Genomic DNA, 18,055 nt, shown 5'->3' on the forward strand with positions numbered 1-18,055 from the left:
GTGTTTGAGGAAGTTTGAGCGTCTGGTATTTTGTTCAGTAATTTATTAAGAATTTCTTCATCAACTAATACTTATCGTCCATCTTATTAGATAAACTTCTTGAAATATGTCAACTTATAAGCTTCCTTGTTGTTTTTAGGATTTTTCCCCTTTGTGTTTTGTTTCTTGTGAGCTTGTGATATTTATTTTTGTGCTTATCATTGTGTTCGCTAATTTGGTGGCCATCATTTAAGCATTCTTAATTTCATAAAATAGATCATTTTGGGTTAAGAGTTTTCTTATGCATTCTCACTTTTATGAATGCTATGTAATATTTTTATTTGACCAGTGGGTTATCAGTATTATGCAGCTTCAGGAGTTGAACAATCGATTTACAGAATTAAATACCGAACTGCTATTGTGCATTGCATGTTTGAATCCTAATGATGGATTTCATGCATTCAACAAAGACAAATTGATTCAAATGACACAGTTTTATCAAACTGATTTTAGTCTTGTTGATCGGGCGGTTCTTGAAAATCAATTGGATACCTATATCATGGATATGCGATCTGATGATCAGTTCACCTCATTAAAAGATGTTGGAAGTCTTGCTGAGAAAATGATCCAAAGTAGGAAGGATATAATATAACCGATTGTTTTTAAACTACTAGAATTGGCATTGGTATTACTATTGCTACAATCGGCGTTGAAAGAGCATTTTCTGCCATGAATATTATAAAAAATCGACTGCGAAATAGGATTGGCGATCAATGGATGAATGATTTACTACTTGCTTATGTTGAAAAAGAAATTTTAAATTCTATTGATAATGAAGTTATCATTCAACACTTTCAGAATATGAAGAGTAGACGTTATAAATTGTAAGTTGCTTACTATCTTGTATTTAATATTATATGTTTTGGGATAATTATTAATAAAAAATTTTTAAAATTGCCTATGCCGGTCCCAAGCCCGGATGAAAAAAGTTGAGGGAAATTTTTACTAAGTTAATTTAGGCCCCCCCTTGATAAATTTCCTGACTCCGCCACTACCTGTATATGAGAGTGGACATGCGGGTTTTTTCTTCAAAAAATGTTTGTGGTATAATCTTAAGTGGTGTGAACGTGGAGGCATAATGAGACTGACTTATATGATATGATACACCGACGGGCATGAAGTGATGAGTTCTTATATGGAAGTCACTTGGCTTGTGATATGTGATATGAGACTGATTCCTAACAACATAGCGATATGATATAGATTGATTCATGTAGGGTTGCCCTATAGGACTAGATATAAGAAAAATATCATATGTAGTTGGATATCCAATCTTGCTTATATTACTTATACATGTATATGACATTAGCATACATGATGCATTTCATAAGTGACAGATATATACAACATATATATGATACAAAACATGACTTAAACAGCACATGATATAACTAATATAATCGATACAAGACATGTGATTATAATAAACTATATGATATATATGATACACATTGCATATGATATTTATATTATACGACATGCACACCTATATGATGTTACAGATAAGACTAATATGATTGATAAGACTGATACTTAAAACATTGCATTTAATAAGAGTATGATATACATTTATAGACTCCACACAACATGCATAGAAAGACTTATATGAACTATTATATAATTGAGGGGTACATAAATGATAGAATGCATTGATCCTTTACATGACTACAGATCACTGCTAAAAAATTACACTTTGCAGTAATGTTTATTGTTGATATGACATGATTTAGTGCATATTGAAACTTACTTGTACTTACAGTTTTATATTTACACCATTTTGAATTGACTAACTACATACATATTATTTCTATTACATTTTATTGGTTTCAGTTATAAGTTCTGATAATCTACTGTGTTGTTTGCTCATTTTGTGATATTTACATAATCTCAAGAAAAAGCAAGGACCCAATGGAATGAAATTGATCAACATTTGCTGGTTTTATTTTTATTTTATTTATATTTTTTAATTTTTTTCATTCATAGTTAAGAGTTTAAAAAGATATAATGATGTATTTTTATCTCCCGGCTATTTTATATAAATTTTGATGATTGAATATGAAAATATTTTGAAGTATATGATTTATAGTTGTTTTCGATGATTCCTATTTATATAAATAAAATTAGTGACTTTGATAGATTAATTAAGAATTTTAAATAAATAATTATTCTAAATTTTGATTTTGAGGCGGGACAACCTGACTCATCATAATCTCAAAATAATCTCTATTATCATTGAATATGGAGACCTCCATGATATTAATGACAACATTTTAACACCACCTCTACATTTCTCTTGTTGAAGCATGTGCTGCGATAGCCCAAGGGACTTGTAATTATAATATAATGATTGACATCAACTAATACTACCACAACATATTATCAAACTTGGGTTTGTCCTAACTTATGGATTTTAATGTTAGAAAATAGAGGACAACTAACATGCCACCACACAATTCATCAAATCAAGCACAAATATTGACATAATATTGTTATCTCAAAACATCTAAATATTTAAATAAGAAACTTTCAGAATCAACTTTGAGATCAGTGAAATTATCCTTCAACAAACTTAAAGTCGAAATAAGCATTTTGATAGTTTGAATCTACGATATAAAAAAATTAAATCAAATACTGAAAAGTATAATTAGAAATTTCTATATATCATTTGATGGGCCAAATGACCTCTAATTTTGTGTGTGCATATAGTCAAAATGAGGAACTAAATAAGATACATTTGAAGAGCCTTAGATCACTCAATTTCAAATTATTAAGATAGTAATATGTCTAAAAAATATTAAATAATTAAATGGATTTGACACAGATGTTAGATAGAATATCATAATTATGGTAAGAATACACTTTATATCAAGCCATAAATAAACCATATTTCTACAAATTTATGGAGATTATAATAGAGATAATTCTAAAACTTAAAGAGTTCCAAAGCCCCAACTGTCACACATAATTCCTATCGTTGATACCTACTGCCAGTCATCACCAAAGCTCACTAATGTCAAAAAACACTGACATCCATCCTTGTCTTATAATATAACTTTCTCTCGTATCATAGAAGGGTAGATGTTGTAGCTTTCAACTTACATCATATAATTATTTCAACTAGGTCAAACCTTATAATATTTTTCCCTTTAAAGATTTTTGTGAATCCATACATTTTTTATTTGTATATGCCCGTCATTTTTTGTAATATTAAGACGATATACTCCCCAATCATTGTTGTGAACATTCTATTACACAACACATCCAAATGTGTTTCCGATAAAGTTCCTAAAAAGTTAATGCCAAAATCCTAAGATATATTGTATGTGGCAAAAGTAAATATGATAGTGAAGCAACTTCATCATGAATATCAACAATATATTCGCTTGAGCTTATAAACATTCAAATAAAAAATAGAACTCTAACCATTAATTTATTTAAAGCTTCAATAATTTGTTGGAAGTTTTAGAACTTCACCTAATTGCATCATCTCTTAGTTTAGTTTGTTTTAAAAGATCCAATCACATTAATTTTTCAATTTTATAAATATTAGTTACTAGAAAATTACAATAATAACAAGTCTTTATCTCACTATATGGGGTCGGCTGCAAAATTTTTTTTTCTCCATTTTGTTATATTAATAGTCACACAAACAAAACACCTTATGATAATTAAGATAATTTGGAGATGAATATATATTGCTTGCTCAAAAATGTTAGTCATCCAAAAAGGAATCCTTGAGGATTATATTTGCTTCTTATTATCCATTTTCTTTGATTAATTTCTCTTTCTTTCTTTCTTTTGGTCTCCTTAAATGTGCAAAACTTAGGCTTCGTTTGGGATATCTTTTGACAATTATTATTTTTTTTGCGCTGCTTTCATGAAATTTTTGTGCTAAAAAATTGTTTTTGAAGGCAATATGAAAGCCATCCCAAACGAAGCCTTAATTTCTTTTTGGTAATTTCCAATTTATGAATTTTTAACATTATTCTTTACCATTTTTAATTTCTTAATTAAAATTCTCTTAAAATAAAATAACTATTATTATATTATGTGATTCATATGATATTTTTAGTGTTTTTTCTTTTAAAAATTAATTTCTTATTTGCAAACTTTATATTTGTGTTTTTTTAATATTTATGATATTAAAGTATTATTAAACCAATTTATTTTAAATAAGCAAGTTATGCCATAATTATAAAACTAAAAAGAAAAAAAATATTGAAAAAATTTAGTTACATGCATGGACATTTTTTTTTTCTTTTTAATATTCATTCTCAAAGCTTTCAATGTCACTAATGTCTTCAAGATGAAGAAGGAAATATCAAATTTGGGGAACCATTCTTAAATAACTCAAACAACAACTTAATCACATAATCAATAAGCAAATTAAAAAAAGTAAATTAATACTTCTATAATACACATTAATATTTTATAACTTCATAAAAAAAATGATAATTAAGGAATGAGCTTTCAACTCCCAACTCAAAGTTAGTCGTTGATTTTATCTTTCATTGATGGTGATTCTTATGAAAATTAATTATTATTATTTGGTTATTTGACTACCAAAAGTGAATTTTAATTTTTATTTTAACTTTTTTTTTTGGGGTTATCATTTATTTTTAATCTATCCCAATGCCATCTTTTATTCTCTTAGGGGCTGTTTGGATATGTAATTTATGCAGGATTTATGTTAAATCCTGCTAAATAGGATTTGAGATGTTGCTCAAAGTCATAATGAAATAAATCTATCGTTTCGTTCCTTTTACGATAAATCTCAGATTTACTAAATCCTATAGTTTGGTAGATATAACAACTTACCACGTGTGAGAGGAAAGAAAGGAATTGTTTACATCCTGTCTTCAAGTGCGTCAAGTTGTTTCCTTACAACATTCTCTTACAACGTTATTTCTATCTTCTCCATCCCACCTGTCGAGACCTCCATCCCTTTGGTTGTCCATTCCTTGCAATTTTAAGGACCCATTAGTTCGCCTCTAGGAACCACCTCATCATTGTTGATTAGATTCCTCTGTTAGACCTCCAACTTAGTCCTTGTAGTTCGGCACATGTAAGCACGTTTACAATCTAATTCTCAGAAATATATACAAAATTTTATTCAACATGATAGCCACTAAAATTTCCCATACAATCCATATTTCAAATAAACGCATTAATTTAATAGTTCCACATAATTTAATATTTAACTTGTCAAATAAATTTCAGGATTTAATTTTAGCAAAAATTAATAAATTCAGATTTATCGGATTTATTTAATCCTACTTATTGCCACAAATAATGCATTATCATTAATCACTATATATTAATTCATGTAATTTATTATATTCTTTTTTATTTTGTAAAATAATAAACATAGGAGGCGCTTCAAATATAAATTATTATTGATACATAGAGAATATTCTTTTAAAAAATAATTTGAGTTTGATAGTTTTAAAAATTATGTTAATGTTATCAATATTAAATAGATACATTTTGGGTGTTAATTTCGAAAAACTTTGCTTTTCCTTAAAAAAAGACGTCGTAACTGCCGCTCCCGTTAACTAACGCCGCCGTGCAACGGACGCTTCCAGAGCCCCAAAGCCGGATCGGGAGGCGGAGGCCGCAGGGTATTAAATCCAAACAAAGAAGAAGAAGAAGACGAAGAGGGAAGAAATGAGATCTAACATCGTCACCGAGGTAAAAAATGTCGTCAAATTCTCTGTAGGTCTCCCCGTCTTTTCTCAGATTCACTAGTTCATCGCCTCTATCCACTTAGGTTTTGCAATATTTCATCTCCAATTTATTCTATTCATGGCTAGGGTTCTTCTAGGCTGTGATCATGTTAAAGAGAGTTCTAGTATAAGTTTTAGGATGATATAATGATTTCAACATTCCTCCACTAGACTTGGGGAGCTTCTGAACAGCTGGGCCGTTGACTAGGTAACTAAGGATTCATTTTGTTCGTTTATTCTGAGGATGGAACAGGAAATGTTTCTCGGGCATTGTTTCCTTTTTCGCGCTGCATTGTTTTCAGTGAACTCATGCCTGAGACCCACTGGTGTCTATTGGGGTTCATAATGCAATCCAATGAGTGTTTTTTGGGAATGTCTCTCGTGGTAGCTTAGCGCTTGATGCTACTGAAGCAGAATTTGAATCCAATTGGTGTTTCCTATGGGCATTCAGCATGTAATCTTCTTAAGAAGGGATTACATGGGTCGAAGTGGTTTGATTTAGTGTTGTAGAGGATTCATGCAGCTAATGTGTTAAATTATACTTTTGAAATTATTTTATTAATGAAATTTGGTTCGTTCTCATCGATAAATTTTCATTAATAGATGTAAAACGTATAGTTTTTGCTGTTGTATGGATCATAAAATTTTACTATAAGAAGTCTTTGGTATCAATGTTGAGTGCGGTAGATATGAGAATGTTAATATTGGTATGTCTTAAAACCAAGAAGAATAGATTAATCAATTATGATATTAGAAAAATTGTTAGAGTGGCATCCATTGAAGATAAGATAATTGATAATCAAGATGACCTAGCTATCCTAGAGAGAGCATGCAATGCATGCCAATCAAACTTTGATATTTTATTTATTTGAAAATACGATGTTCAATTGTCAATTCCTACATAAGATTGTGTGCTATTCTATTTCTCTTATTATTTATATTTTTCCAACAGTTCTTAATTTGCCTTATATATATTTTGATTTTCTCATTCTCTTGAGCTGTTAACAGGCAGGACTTCCAACTAGGTTGAACCAATGGTGGGCTGGTATTCCATTTATTACTTCTTGTGTGACAGTTGTTTGTGGGATAATTTACTTGGTATGTTTACTGGCTGGGTATGACTCATTTGCTGAGATATGTTTCTTACCGTCTGAAGTGGTCTCAAGGTTTCAAGGTAAGAGCTTTTGCAGGATTTATGTTCCTATAACCAGTAGGTGTCGGTTTTCACTAAATTTATTTATGATTATTTAAAATTTGTTGGTTTTAGTTCATTTATAAATATCCTTTTTAAATTAATTGATAATTTAATGCATCTAATTATTCTCAATTCCCAAATCATTTTGAATGAGTACCTACCATAATCTTCATTCAAATAGATATTAAATTGGACATAGCTCAAGGGAATGGAGAAGGAACATATTAAATGAAAAGGAGATTTCATTAAGACCCATTTGGTGTCTTGAAATTAGAAAGCATATTATTAGAAAATAGTAAGATGTGCTAATTCAATTATTTTGTTGGCTATAGTTTGAATTAATATTGACTTTAAGCTTCACAAACCCCTGTAAAAATCCCTCAAATGCATTGGTTTTTATTTCACATCAAATTTGTGTAAAATGAAATATTCTTTTTTCAAACTATGTTTCATATATACAAGCAACCAAATGTGTCCTAAATGAAAGAGGAATTGCATGATGATAGTGGAAACTCACAATTCTAAAACTATGTGAATTCTTCCACAGAAAGTGATAGGGACTCGCTCACCTTGTACCTTTGTGGAATTACTTACATAAACGAGAGGGCATTCCTTCAATTAGTTGAAACTAACAAGGATTTAGCAACCTAAAATTCCTCATTACATAAGCCATTTGGATCCCCAAACATGAAGTTTTGGGGGGTTGTGGTTATTTGGAAGTACATCAATGTTACTTCACAAGGGCAAGATGTTTTTGGGGTTGTGGTTATTTGGAAGTGCTTCAATGTTGCTTCATGGGGATAGATGATGGTTAGGAAACACATTTTCAATGGCTATTTCAGTAAGGATTGACATAATATTTTATGTGAAGTAAAATTTTTGAATTTATCTTGGAGAAAAATTAATGTTAATATCTATAATATAATGTTCAATAAACGGGTCAAAAATACCAACACGATGGTGCTAACCTATTTTGGTTAAAAAATTAATTTTATAACTTAAATTTTTTTCTTATAACTTATTAATTATAAAGTTTAGAATACTTGATAAAAATAAGAAGATTATACCTACAAATAAAAGAAATTAAGGAAAAAATATATTAAATTGGTCAAAAACGGATTTGTGGGTCAACCCAAACCTGACCCATTTTATAAACGGGTCGGAAGACCTAACCGGAACCAAACACATTAAACGGGTCAACCTAAATCCGGATTTTTTGGATTGGATTCGTGGGTCAATTCATTTATTATGACCCTTGTAGAAGTTTTAATAACTGGTTTTTAAAAATTCTCAAGTTTGCATTGGGATGAAATCCCTAGGTGATGTAGGAAGCTTAGGGCCTAAGTTTCTAATGTAGATTTACAATAATATGCACAAAATCATACAAGCGCACTTAATTTGTAGATCATAAATTGTTAATATGGACATCCGGCGTTTGAGAAGGAAACCACAAGATAGAAAATTTTTTACATTAATATTAATTTAATAGCATTTAAAGAGAAATAATATAGAGAAGTTTGGAATCCACAAATAATCTTAAAATTAATGTAAATCATGCACTTTTGGAAAACCAATTTCTATCAAACTTGAATAAAATAAATCACTCATTCAAACCAATGATGAGATATAAAAAATAAATAGTTAGAGGAATATAAATCACTTAATCAAGCCTATCGCTTGTATAAGGAGAAAACCTGTTATGAAAAATCTTCAGTCTCTCACTTTTTTAAGAAGTAGATCGGAAGAAATTGCACATTCAACTCAGAAATTTATTTTGAAATACTATTCCTTTTATATTCATTGGACCATTTTTTAAATCCTTAGATTTGCAATAATTGAAAAATTAGAAAAATGTTAGTTGACATTTGAAATTCTTAAATTTTAGAATAACTCAACTTGCGTTGCTTGAATAGCATACCAAAGATAAGTCGCTACCTCCATAAACTAGATTGCTACAGTCGCATATCATTATAAGGTCAGATTGAATTCTTTCTAGGCTCAATTAAATATAAGATAACAAACTTCCCCGAGGACACCCTCAACCATACTTCCAACTCTAGTTTCTGCCACAACAACCTCACAATAACTATATCGTAAAATCAATAATAATTTAACTCCATGATGCCTAGCCCAAGTAGACAACCACAATGCTTATCTTAGACAATTCAACTCCTATCTTTTTTTTTGTTTATATTATTCAAAAGGATCTAAACGATAAATTCCTATAAGTTTATCTCTTTGTCATACAATATATATTTAGTTTCCACCTGAGTAGTGGACATGATTTCATGTCCAATAATAACTTTAGTAATATGATTAATATGAAAGTATGTGGTTTGTGTCGGATGTGATCCTGAAAGAAGAGGTAGAAAGAGTGAGAATACAAGGCATTGGCCTTAGCAGTTAAAATTTTAATTTAATATAAAGTCAAATAAGATACATTAAAAAATTGAACTAATATTGAATTTTTTTAAGATTTCTAAATTGCGAGCATTTATCCCTATTTGTCGTATGACTTTGTATGATCACACTTTTCTAGCAGTTAAATTTTTAAGGGTTCCTATAGGAAGGTTTTCATGATTGTGAGTAATTATCTTATCATCTTATCATCCGATTGAATTTTATCTCTCTCAAATGCACATCTGTAATTAATCATAATCACCATAGTCAACAATGAGTTTTCTATATCATACAAATGACTAATTCATGATTTAATAATTTATGATGCATTTAATAAAAATACTAAAATTAAAATACTAACGTGCTTCCTAATGAACATTCAATAACTAATTCCAAGAGTAGTCAATGATGAAGAAAGCTTAAAATTGATGTTTTTAAAAGTTCCATAAAGTTTCCTCCTAATATTTGATAAGCTACATGTGTTTATCATATAGACGAACAACCTCTATAAAGAAAAGTAATCCTAATGGGTTAAAATTAATTGAGATGAATTATGAACTTTTAGTTTCAACTAGATTGATGGAGATTTGAATTTTTTATTTTGTTGAAGGTTCGTGATTAAATTATTTGATATGTCGACGTTATGGATTTGGAGTTACTAATGAAGTTGTTAGGACTATATTAAATTTTATTTTAATTTATGATTTTATAATTTCTAAAATCTTTTTAGGAAAAGAGGGGAGCGTCTCATTACTTATAAGAATGGACATAGTAAACTTGTATTAATTATTTTCTTATAAAAAAAAAATATTTTTTAGATTATAAAGATGGTGAAGTAATTATGAGTGAAAGTTTATATATATTAGTTTTGAACTTTAAGATGAAGTGATGAAATAAGAAAAATAAATTAAAATATTAACCTATGATTAGATGAGGACATTTAAAGAATGCTAATAAAAATATTTTTAAAAAGATTCAAAATCTCAAGATTTGTGTTGTTCATGAAAAAATTATTGTTATGTGGAAAAAAGTAGCTAGTGATATTAAAAATGTTGTAAAATATGTGCTTGGAGTATAAAAAAGAAAAATTCATATTAGCAATAGTTTGTGGTGGAATCAAAATGTATTAAGAAAAGATAAAAAATAAGAAGCAATGCTATAAAAATTAATTTAGATGTAAAAACTTAGAAAATTGAGAAATATATAGTGGATCCCGTAGGGACTCTAAGAAAATAATATGCAATATAAAGAATTTAATTTCTAGTGATTTATATAATAGATTATATACTAAGGAGGGCAAAAGATGTATGTATAGGCTAGCTAAGTAAAGAGATTTGAGAAGGATCTAGTTCAAGTGAAGTGCATTAATAAAGATTAAAACAATGTTTTTTTAATAAGAGGATAATTAACATAGTTGGATGAAATGTTTCAATAACTTTTTCAATGAAGATTGTGCAAATACAATTAATTTTAGTGACCTTAATACCTTAAATGAAAATAAAAAATTTGTTTCTATCATTGTATTAGTAAAATCAAAGTTAGAGGGGGTTTAAAGAAAATATAGTTTGGAAAAGCAGTGGAACCTAATGATATTCCAATAGATGTGCGGAAATGCTTAAGAGATTAAGGAATTTCTTGGCTTATTAAACAATTAAATATTATTTTTAATACTATTTTGAAGACTAAATAAATGTCAGATGAATGGAGGATTGTATTGGTTCATATTTTTAAGAATAAACGTGATGTACAAAATCGTGTGAATTATGGAGGAATTAAATTAACGAGTCATGCATTGAAGCTTTAGGAGAATAATGGAGCATAGGTCACGTCATGATACTAATGCTTCTCAAAATCGTTTGAATAGATCTAAAGCCGAATACATCTGTAATAATAAATCTAGTGGGGGGATTGTGATGTTATGCGATCAAGTTATTAAGAAGAGTACATGTGATGTGGACATCAGTACGAAGATTTGAAGCGTTTAACACAGGAGGCATCGTAAATCAATGACTATAATTTAAATCTTAAATTATGAGTTATTTTCTGAATTTTAACTCTTATTTTATGTTATTTCCTGTTTTACCCCCTAGGTTGGTTTATGTGAGTGTTGTTGCTAAAGGGCCAACTTTGTCTTTTGAGTTTTCTTATATTGTGTCCTATATATAGGGCCTTAAGCTATTGTAATAGATGATGAAGATGAATATATAAGAAGTTCAGTTTTAGTTTCCTTCCTTAGTAAGTGTAGTGGTGGAGAAAGTCCCTTGGAGTAGGGCCAACGAATTACCAAACAACAGTCGCTGTGGCAAGGTTTTTGGTCTGTATATTTTTTATTTCTTTTATCTTCTCCTCCTTTATCTCTCCAAACAGCACCCCCACCCTCACCCACCCATCCGGCCGAACTCCAACAACCACCCCCACCCTTTTGTTCTCTCCAACAAGCCAAACAGCTTCAGTTTTTGCTGTTCCAGCCACTGTTTGATCCCTAGCAGCACCCGACAGCCCTTTTTCACTTCTCCCACCACCCCACCGTCCATCCTTCCAACCCCACTAGCAATCCCAAGTTCTGTCCTACTCCAACAGCCCTCCCAAACTGCAGTTTTTGTCTTTTCTTTTATTGTTTTCTGCATCTAGCAACCAGCCGGTTACCATCTCTTCCACCTTACAACAATTCCTTCATTCCCAAGCAGCCACCTTTCATATTCCCAACACTTGCCCCTTCATTTTTCTTCACCCAGCAGCTGTCCCACCTGTCAAACGCCTCCCACAGCAGCTGTCCAGCCCCGAACAACAACAAAATCTGCTCTGTTTCCTCTATCCCTCAACCCCACCTGACCCTCCCTACAACCATCCACCAATAGGAGCCATCCGACCACTAATTGGAAGCCAAATAGCCACCTTTTTGAATCCTAAAAGCCACCTAAAACTCCACCAAAAGTTTTATCCTTTCCACTTCCCCAATTAATTATTGAACTTTCCCTATTTCTAAAATAGTCACCCTTCCACTACCCCTTGTATTAATTACAGATTCTGTAATTAAAATAGCATTCTCCCCTCCCATCAACCCACTTTTCCTCTTCCCAACAACCAACCTTTCATCTCCCCTAGGCCAAACCTTTTTATCCTCCCAACCAATTAACCTTTTGGGCTTCTTAAAAGCTGCTTTGTCCTGCATTTATTGGCTGACCTCCTTTTATTACAGCTGTTTGAAAGTTCTAACAGCAGTAAATCATCCTTTCCCCTTTTCCCCAAAACAGCTCACTTTTCCCTCCCCAAAGTTACCCATTTAACATCTCCAAATCTTTAACCTTCGGGCTTCCCAAAAGCTACTTTATTTGGCATTAATTGGCTATTAGCATTTAAATTCTGCTGTTTGGAATTACCAACACCAGTAAATTATCTTTTCTTTTTCCCCGCTCCATTAATTAATACCAATAAAGCTCCACAAACTCACTAAACCCCTCCCATAACAGCCGCCCACATCATCATCCCTCTCCTTTCCCATTAATTCTCCCCCATTTCATTAAACTACAATACCTTCTCTTCCTAAGATCACAACAACAGCCTCCCAAACAACCCTCTAAACTATTCCATTTGAGCCTACAGTGAACCCTCGTCCTGCCCAACAGCAGTAAACTCTTTTTTTGTTCTACATCAGTTTGGTATCAGAGCATGGTTCTTCTAGTTTCATGAACTAGGATCCATCTCAGTCTTGATTGTATCTCCCAATGGACCCCGAACAACTTCAGAGAGCCTTGGATGCTTTGGTAGATCAAGTGGGTGCCTTGACCCAGGAGATTAGAGAAAGTGATGCCGTTTCAACCGAATTCCTTCGTATTACAATTAAAAGGCTTGACCATTTAGATTAAACCCCTTCATCAAAGGCTAGAAAAAAAGCGCTAAGAAGGAGAGAAATAGTGGATAGAGTTGACAAATGGATGGAGGCCAATGAAGCTTTCAACTTCCCACTCACTGTGCAAATCAAAGAGAAATATAGGTGATCAAGGAAGAACATGAAGAAGAAGGTGATGTGGAGGCTTTACAAGTAAAAAAAGCTGGACATGTTGTGTAAGAAGATGAATTGGTTGACAAGGAGAAAAGCGTGACTGCAGATAATGTAGAGAGAGATTTGGTTGATTCAATTACAGATCCTACAGAAGCAAAGGTTTCTTCTAACCAAGTAAAAACTCCTATAACTGAGAATGTAGATGAAGCTCTGTAAGTGACATCCATAGAACTCAATATTGCTCCTGTTGCTAGTGAAGCCTTCTCTAAGGGTGAACAAATTCCTGCAGGTGAGAAGAAGTGTGACAGATTGGAAGGTGAGCCCTTGACTATGGTTGATGAAATTGGCGAGCTAAAGTGCAACAAGCAAGTTGACCTTGTGGGCAACTGGGGTTGTTTGAAAATCTTTACAAAAAGGCCATTGAATTTATTGTCCCTTTTGGATCAAGAAACTATGTTTCTAAATAACAGTCAAGAGTTGTACAAGAACAATTGTGATGCTAACTCGACGGGGTCTAGTATTCTCCCACCAGGGAGAATGATGCAGACATCAATACGAAGATTTGGCGTGTTTATCACAGGAGGCATCGTAAATCGACGACTATAATTTAAATCTTAAATTATGAGTTATTTTTTGAATTTTAGCTCTTATTTTATGTTATTTTCTGTTTTACCCCCTAGGTTGGTTTATGTGAGTGTTGTTGCTCAAGGGGCAACTTTGTCTTTTAAGTTTTCTTATATTGTGGCTTATATATAGGGCCTTAAGCTATTGTAATAGATGATGAAGATGAATATATAAGAATTACAGTTTTAGTTTCCTTAGTAAGTGTGGTGGTGGAGAAAGTCCCTTGGAGTAGGGCAAACGAATTACCCAACAACCGTCGATGTGGCAAGGTTCTTGGTCTGTATATTTGTTATTTCTTTTATCTTCTCCTCCTTTATCTGTCCAAACAGCACCCCCACCCTCACCCACCAATCCAGCCGAACTCCAACAACCACCCCCACCCTTTTGTTCTCTCCAACAAGCCAAACAGCTTCATTTTTTGCTGTTCCAGCCACTGTTTGATCCATAGCAGCACCCAACAACCCTTTTTCACTTCTCCCACCACCCCAGCGTCCATCCTTCCAACCCACCAGCAATCCCAAGTTCTGTCCTGCTCCTACAGCCCTCCCAAACTGCAGTTATTATTATTTTTTTCTTTTGTTGTTTTCTGCACCCAGCAGCCAGCCGGCTACCATCCCTTCCACATTATAGCAGTTCCTTCATTCCCAAACAGCCACCTTTCATATTCCCAACACTTGCCCCTTCATTTTTCTCCACCCAGCAGCTGTCCCACCTCTCAAACGCCTCCCATAACAGCTGTCCAACCCCGAACAGCAACAAAATCTGCTCTGTTTCCCCTCTCCCTCAACCCCACCCGACCCTCCCTACAGCCATCCACCAATAGGAGCCATCCGACCACCCACTAATTGGAAGCAAAATAGCCACCTTTTGGAATCCTAAAAGCCACCTAAAACTCCACCAAAAGTTTTACGCTTTCCACTTCCCCAATTAATTATTGAACTTTCCCTACTTCCAAAATAGTCATCCTTCCACTACCCCTTGTATTAATTACAGATTATGTAATTAAAATAGCGTTTTCCCCGCCCAACAACCCACTTTTACTCTCAAACAATTAACCTTTTGGGCTTCTTAAAAGCTGCTTTATCCTGCATTTATTGTCTGATCTCCTTTAATTACAGCTATTTGAAAGTTCCAACAGCAATCTGATAGGAAATACTTGAGTTCGCAAGTAACCCTAAGGGAAATACTTGAGTTCGCAAGCAAACCTATCTCTAATTGGTGAAAACATCGAGCTATTGCAAAAATCTGGGCAAAAACAGCCCCAAAACAATGGATTGCGAGAAGAGAACAAAACCAAAACAAATGCCAAGCAAGATACAATTGATACTCAATTCGAGAGGAGGATCGTTCTCACCCAATCTCTAGACAAGATGCCTAGAGCCCAAGACGCCAAAGAAACTCCATGAGAAAAACAAAACAAAGCATGAAAACTAACCCTAGACAAATCCCCCTCTTAATACAATTAGTGTCCTAATTCAAACCTAATTCAAATCTCTCCCATTCAAAAATTCCCTCTCTCCCTAGCCGCCCAATCCCCCTTCCCCAAAAGTTCCACGCGGGCCCCATACCTGGGCAGAATCAAAGGAGGCGGAATCCCTTGTTTCGCCTCCTGTAATACTAAGCCGGCCTCTGGGCCGGCTCCTGTGCTGTTCAGGATGAACCGGCCTATCAAAATCATCCTTTCCCCTTTTCCCCAAAACAACTCATTTTTCTCCTCCTCAAAGCTACCCATTTAACTTCTCCAAAACATTAACCTTCGGGCTTCCCAAAAGCTACTTTATTTGACATTAATTGGCTATTAGCATTTAAATTATGTTGTTTGAAATTACCAACAACAGTAAATTATCTTTTCTTTTTTCCCGCTCCATTAATTAATACCCATTAAAGCTCCACAACTCAATAAACCCCTCTCATAGCAGCCGCCCACATCATCATCCCTCTCCTTTCCCATTAATTCTCAGACATTTCATAAATTACAACAGCTTCTCTTCCCAAGATCATAACAACAGCCTCCCAAACAACCATCTAAACTATTCCATTTCAGCTTACAGTGAACCCTCTTCCTCCCCAATAGCAGTAAACTCTTTTTTTGTTCTGCATCAACATGTTTTAGATATCTCATGTCTATTGTTCAAAATAATGGTGAAATAGATGGAGATATTATTAGTAGAATTCAAGTTGCATAGTTGAATTGAAGGAATGCATCATGCCTATTGTGTGTTAGAAAGTACCCCTCAAACTTAAGGGAAAATTCTATAAGATGGTGGTGTGACTTGCAATTCTTTATGATGTAGAATGTTGGCCATTAAAAGAGAAGCATAAAATTAAGTGTTGTAAAGATGAGGATGCTCGAGTGGATGAGTGGATTTACACTTAGAGATCGAATGTGAAACAAGTATATATGTGAAAAGGTTAGAATAGCTCCAATGGAAGATAAGATTAGAGAGAGTTGCCTTAGATGGCTTGGCCACATAAAACATTTGCCTTCCAATGAGAGTAGATATGTCCTATATTAATAAAGGTAGAGAGATCTAAAAAGGCTTAGTTAGAAAGTATTAGAAATGACCCTTTTTATTAGATTTAAATGAGAATTTGACTCTTAATAGGATACAATATAGAAAAAAGATTCATTCAGCCAACCCCACGTAGTGGGATAAAGGCTTCATGTTGTTATTATAAATCAAGAAATTAAGAAAAAAACAAAGTAAATTTCAGTTTGGTTTGTAGATATAACAAAAAATTAATAAATACTACACAGGAGTTTCATTATCAGATTGCTTATTCGATTCAATAACTTCAATGGTATTAGTTTCACAGCTAGGGTCAGATTCATATTTTAATCAAAATTTAGGTTAAAAAATGGTCTCATCCTTAAATTCAATTTTAGATTTAGTTTGTAACTCTTGCTCAATTTTTAGGTTCAACTTTATGAACATGTTTTACCATATACTTTGGTGAAATTTAGATTTAATAAATCAGATGTTTAATCATATTAATTATAACTCTTTTCTTTTTTTCATCAATAGATCATTTGAAGAATATTCATTAACTCAAATTTTGTCTTGTCATTAATTTTTTGTGATGCTATGTGTTTATTTACCTTTATATGAGATGCTAAAGATTTTCTTAGAAATATTAATCATAGATGCAATAGTCTTAACATACGGATAATTGCAATGTTTATCAATCCTTAAAAGTCTTACAAGGTCTTATCGAATGCCTTTTGTACCATTGTTACTTAGTTCATATTTAATATTTTTCTTAAGATTTTTAATGAAACAAATAATTATAATGAAGTAATCTTCATGCAAATATTTGGCTACAAAATCTTTAAACTTCATAAAATATTTAAATACCTTATAATTACTTGTTTAAAGTTTTTAAATTTATCAAATACTTAATCCCCATAGCCATTAATTAATAATTATTATTTTTAATGTTTTGTATTTTTAAGGTTTTGTTCTATGTCATTCCATATATATTTTGATGTAGTTTTACCATTTTGCCAAAAATATGGAGTCCATTCTTTTTATTTTAACAAATTCAACTTTTTTAGGAATCAGACATTATATCTTTCATAAAATTCTCTTAAATTATTCGATCTCAACATACCCTAAGATTGTGCCTTGTGGTGATTATGTTGAATTTGTTTAGAATAATAGAATCATAGTTTCACCTTCAATACATACACCACAAATTCATAGCTTGATCAAGGCTCTGATGACCGGCTTAGCCTGTGGGCCCCACTAGTGTGGGCGACAAGCTAGGAGAGAGGGGGGGATTAAATGAGATTAATTTTATCTTTAATTATTTACCATAGAAAATCAAAATTAGGAGGAAATTAGGAAGGTTTATTAAAAAAAAGGAAGGTTTATTTAAGGCAAAAGGGCTAATTTTAATTCAGATTTGGGAGGGATTTAGAGAAAGAGGGCTGTTTGAATTCAGATTTTGGGGGGAATTAGGAAGGTTTATTTAGGGAAAGAATATTGATTTGAATTCAGATTTTGGAGGGAATTAATAAGGTTTATTTAGGGAAAGAGGTCTGATTTGAATTCAAATTTGGGAGGA

At 32.4% G+C, this 18,055-nt stretch overlaps 1 protein-coding gene across 3 annotated transcripts in view; it reads left to right on the plus strand.

The window, feature by feature from the left end:
• The first annotated feature begins 5,609 nt into the window (after positions 1-5,609).
• Positions 5,610-18,055, plus strand: part of LOC110106614 (rhomboid-like protein 15) — a 43,026-nt gene continuing 30,580 nt past the window's right edge. For 2 of the 3 annotated variants that reach the window (XR_003700220.1, XM_020836565.2), the window contains exons 1-2: positions 5,610-5,730; positions 6,774-6,939. Coding sequence is in view for 1 of the 3 variants with exons in the window: in XM_020836565.2 (XP_020692224.1) it covers positions 5,707-5,730; positions 6,774-6,939 (190 nt within the window). In the remaining 2 variants the exon portion in view is untranslated. Of the gene's footprint in view, positions 5,731-6,773; positions 6,940-18,055 lie in introns of those variants that run through there. The other variant, XM_028693425.1, reaches the window with a different exon arrangement.

Source organism: Dendrobium catenatum, unplaced genomic scaffold, assembly GCF_001605985.2.
Source record: "Dendrobium catenatum unplaced genomic scaffold, ASM160598v2 fragScaff_scaffold_273, whole genome shotgun sequence".
Taxonomy (NCBI): Eukaryota; Viridiplantae; Streptophyta; class Magnoliopsida; order Asparagales; family Orchidaceae; genus Dendrobium; species Dendrobium catenatum.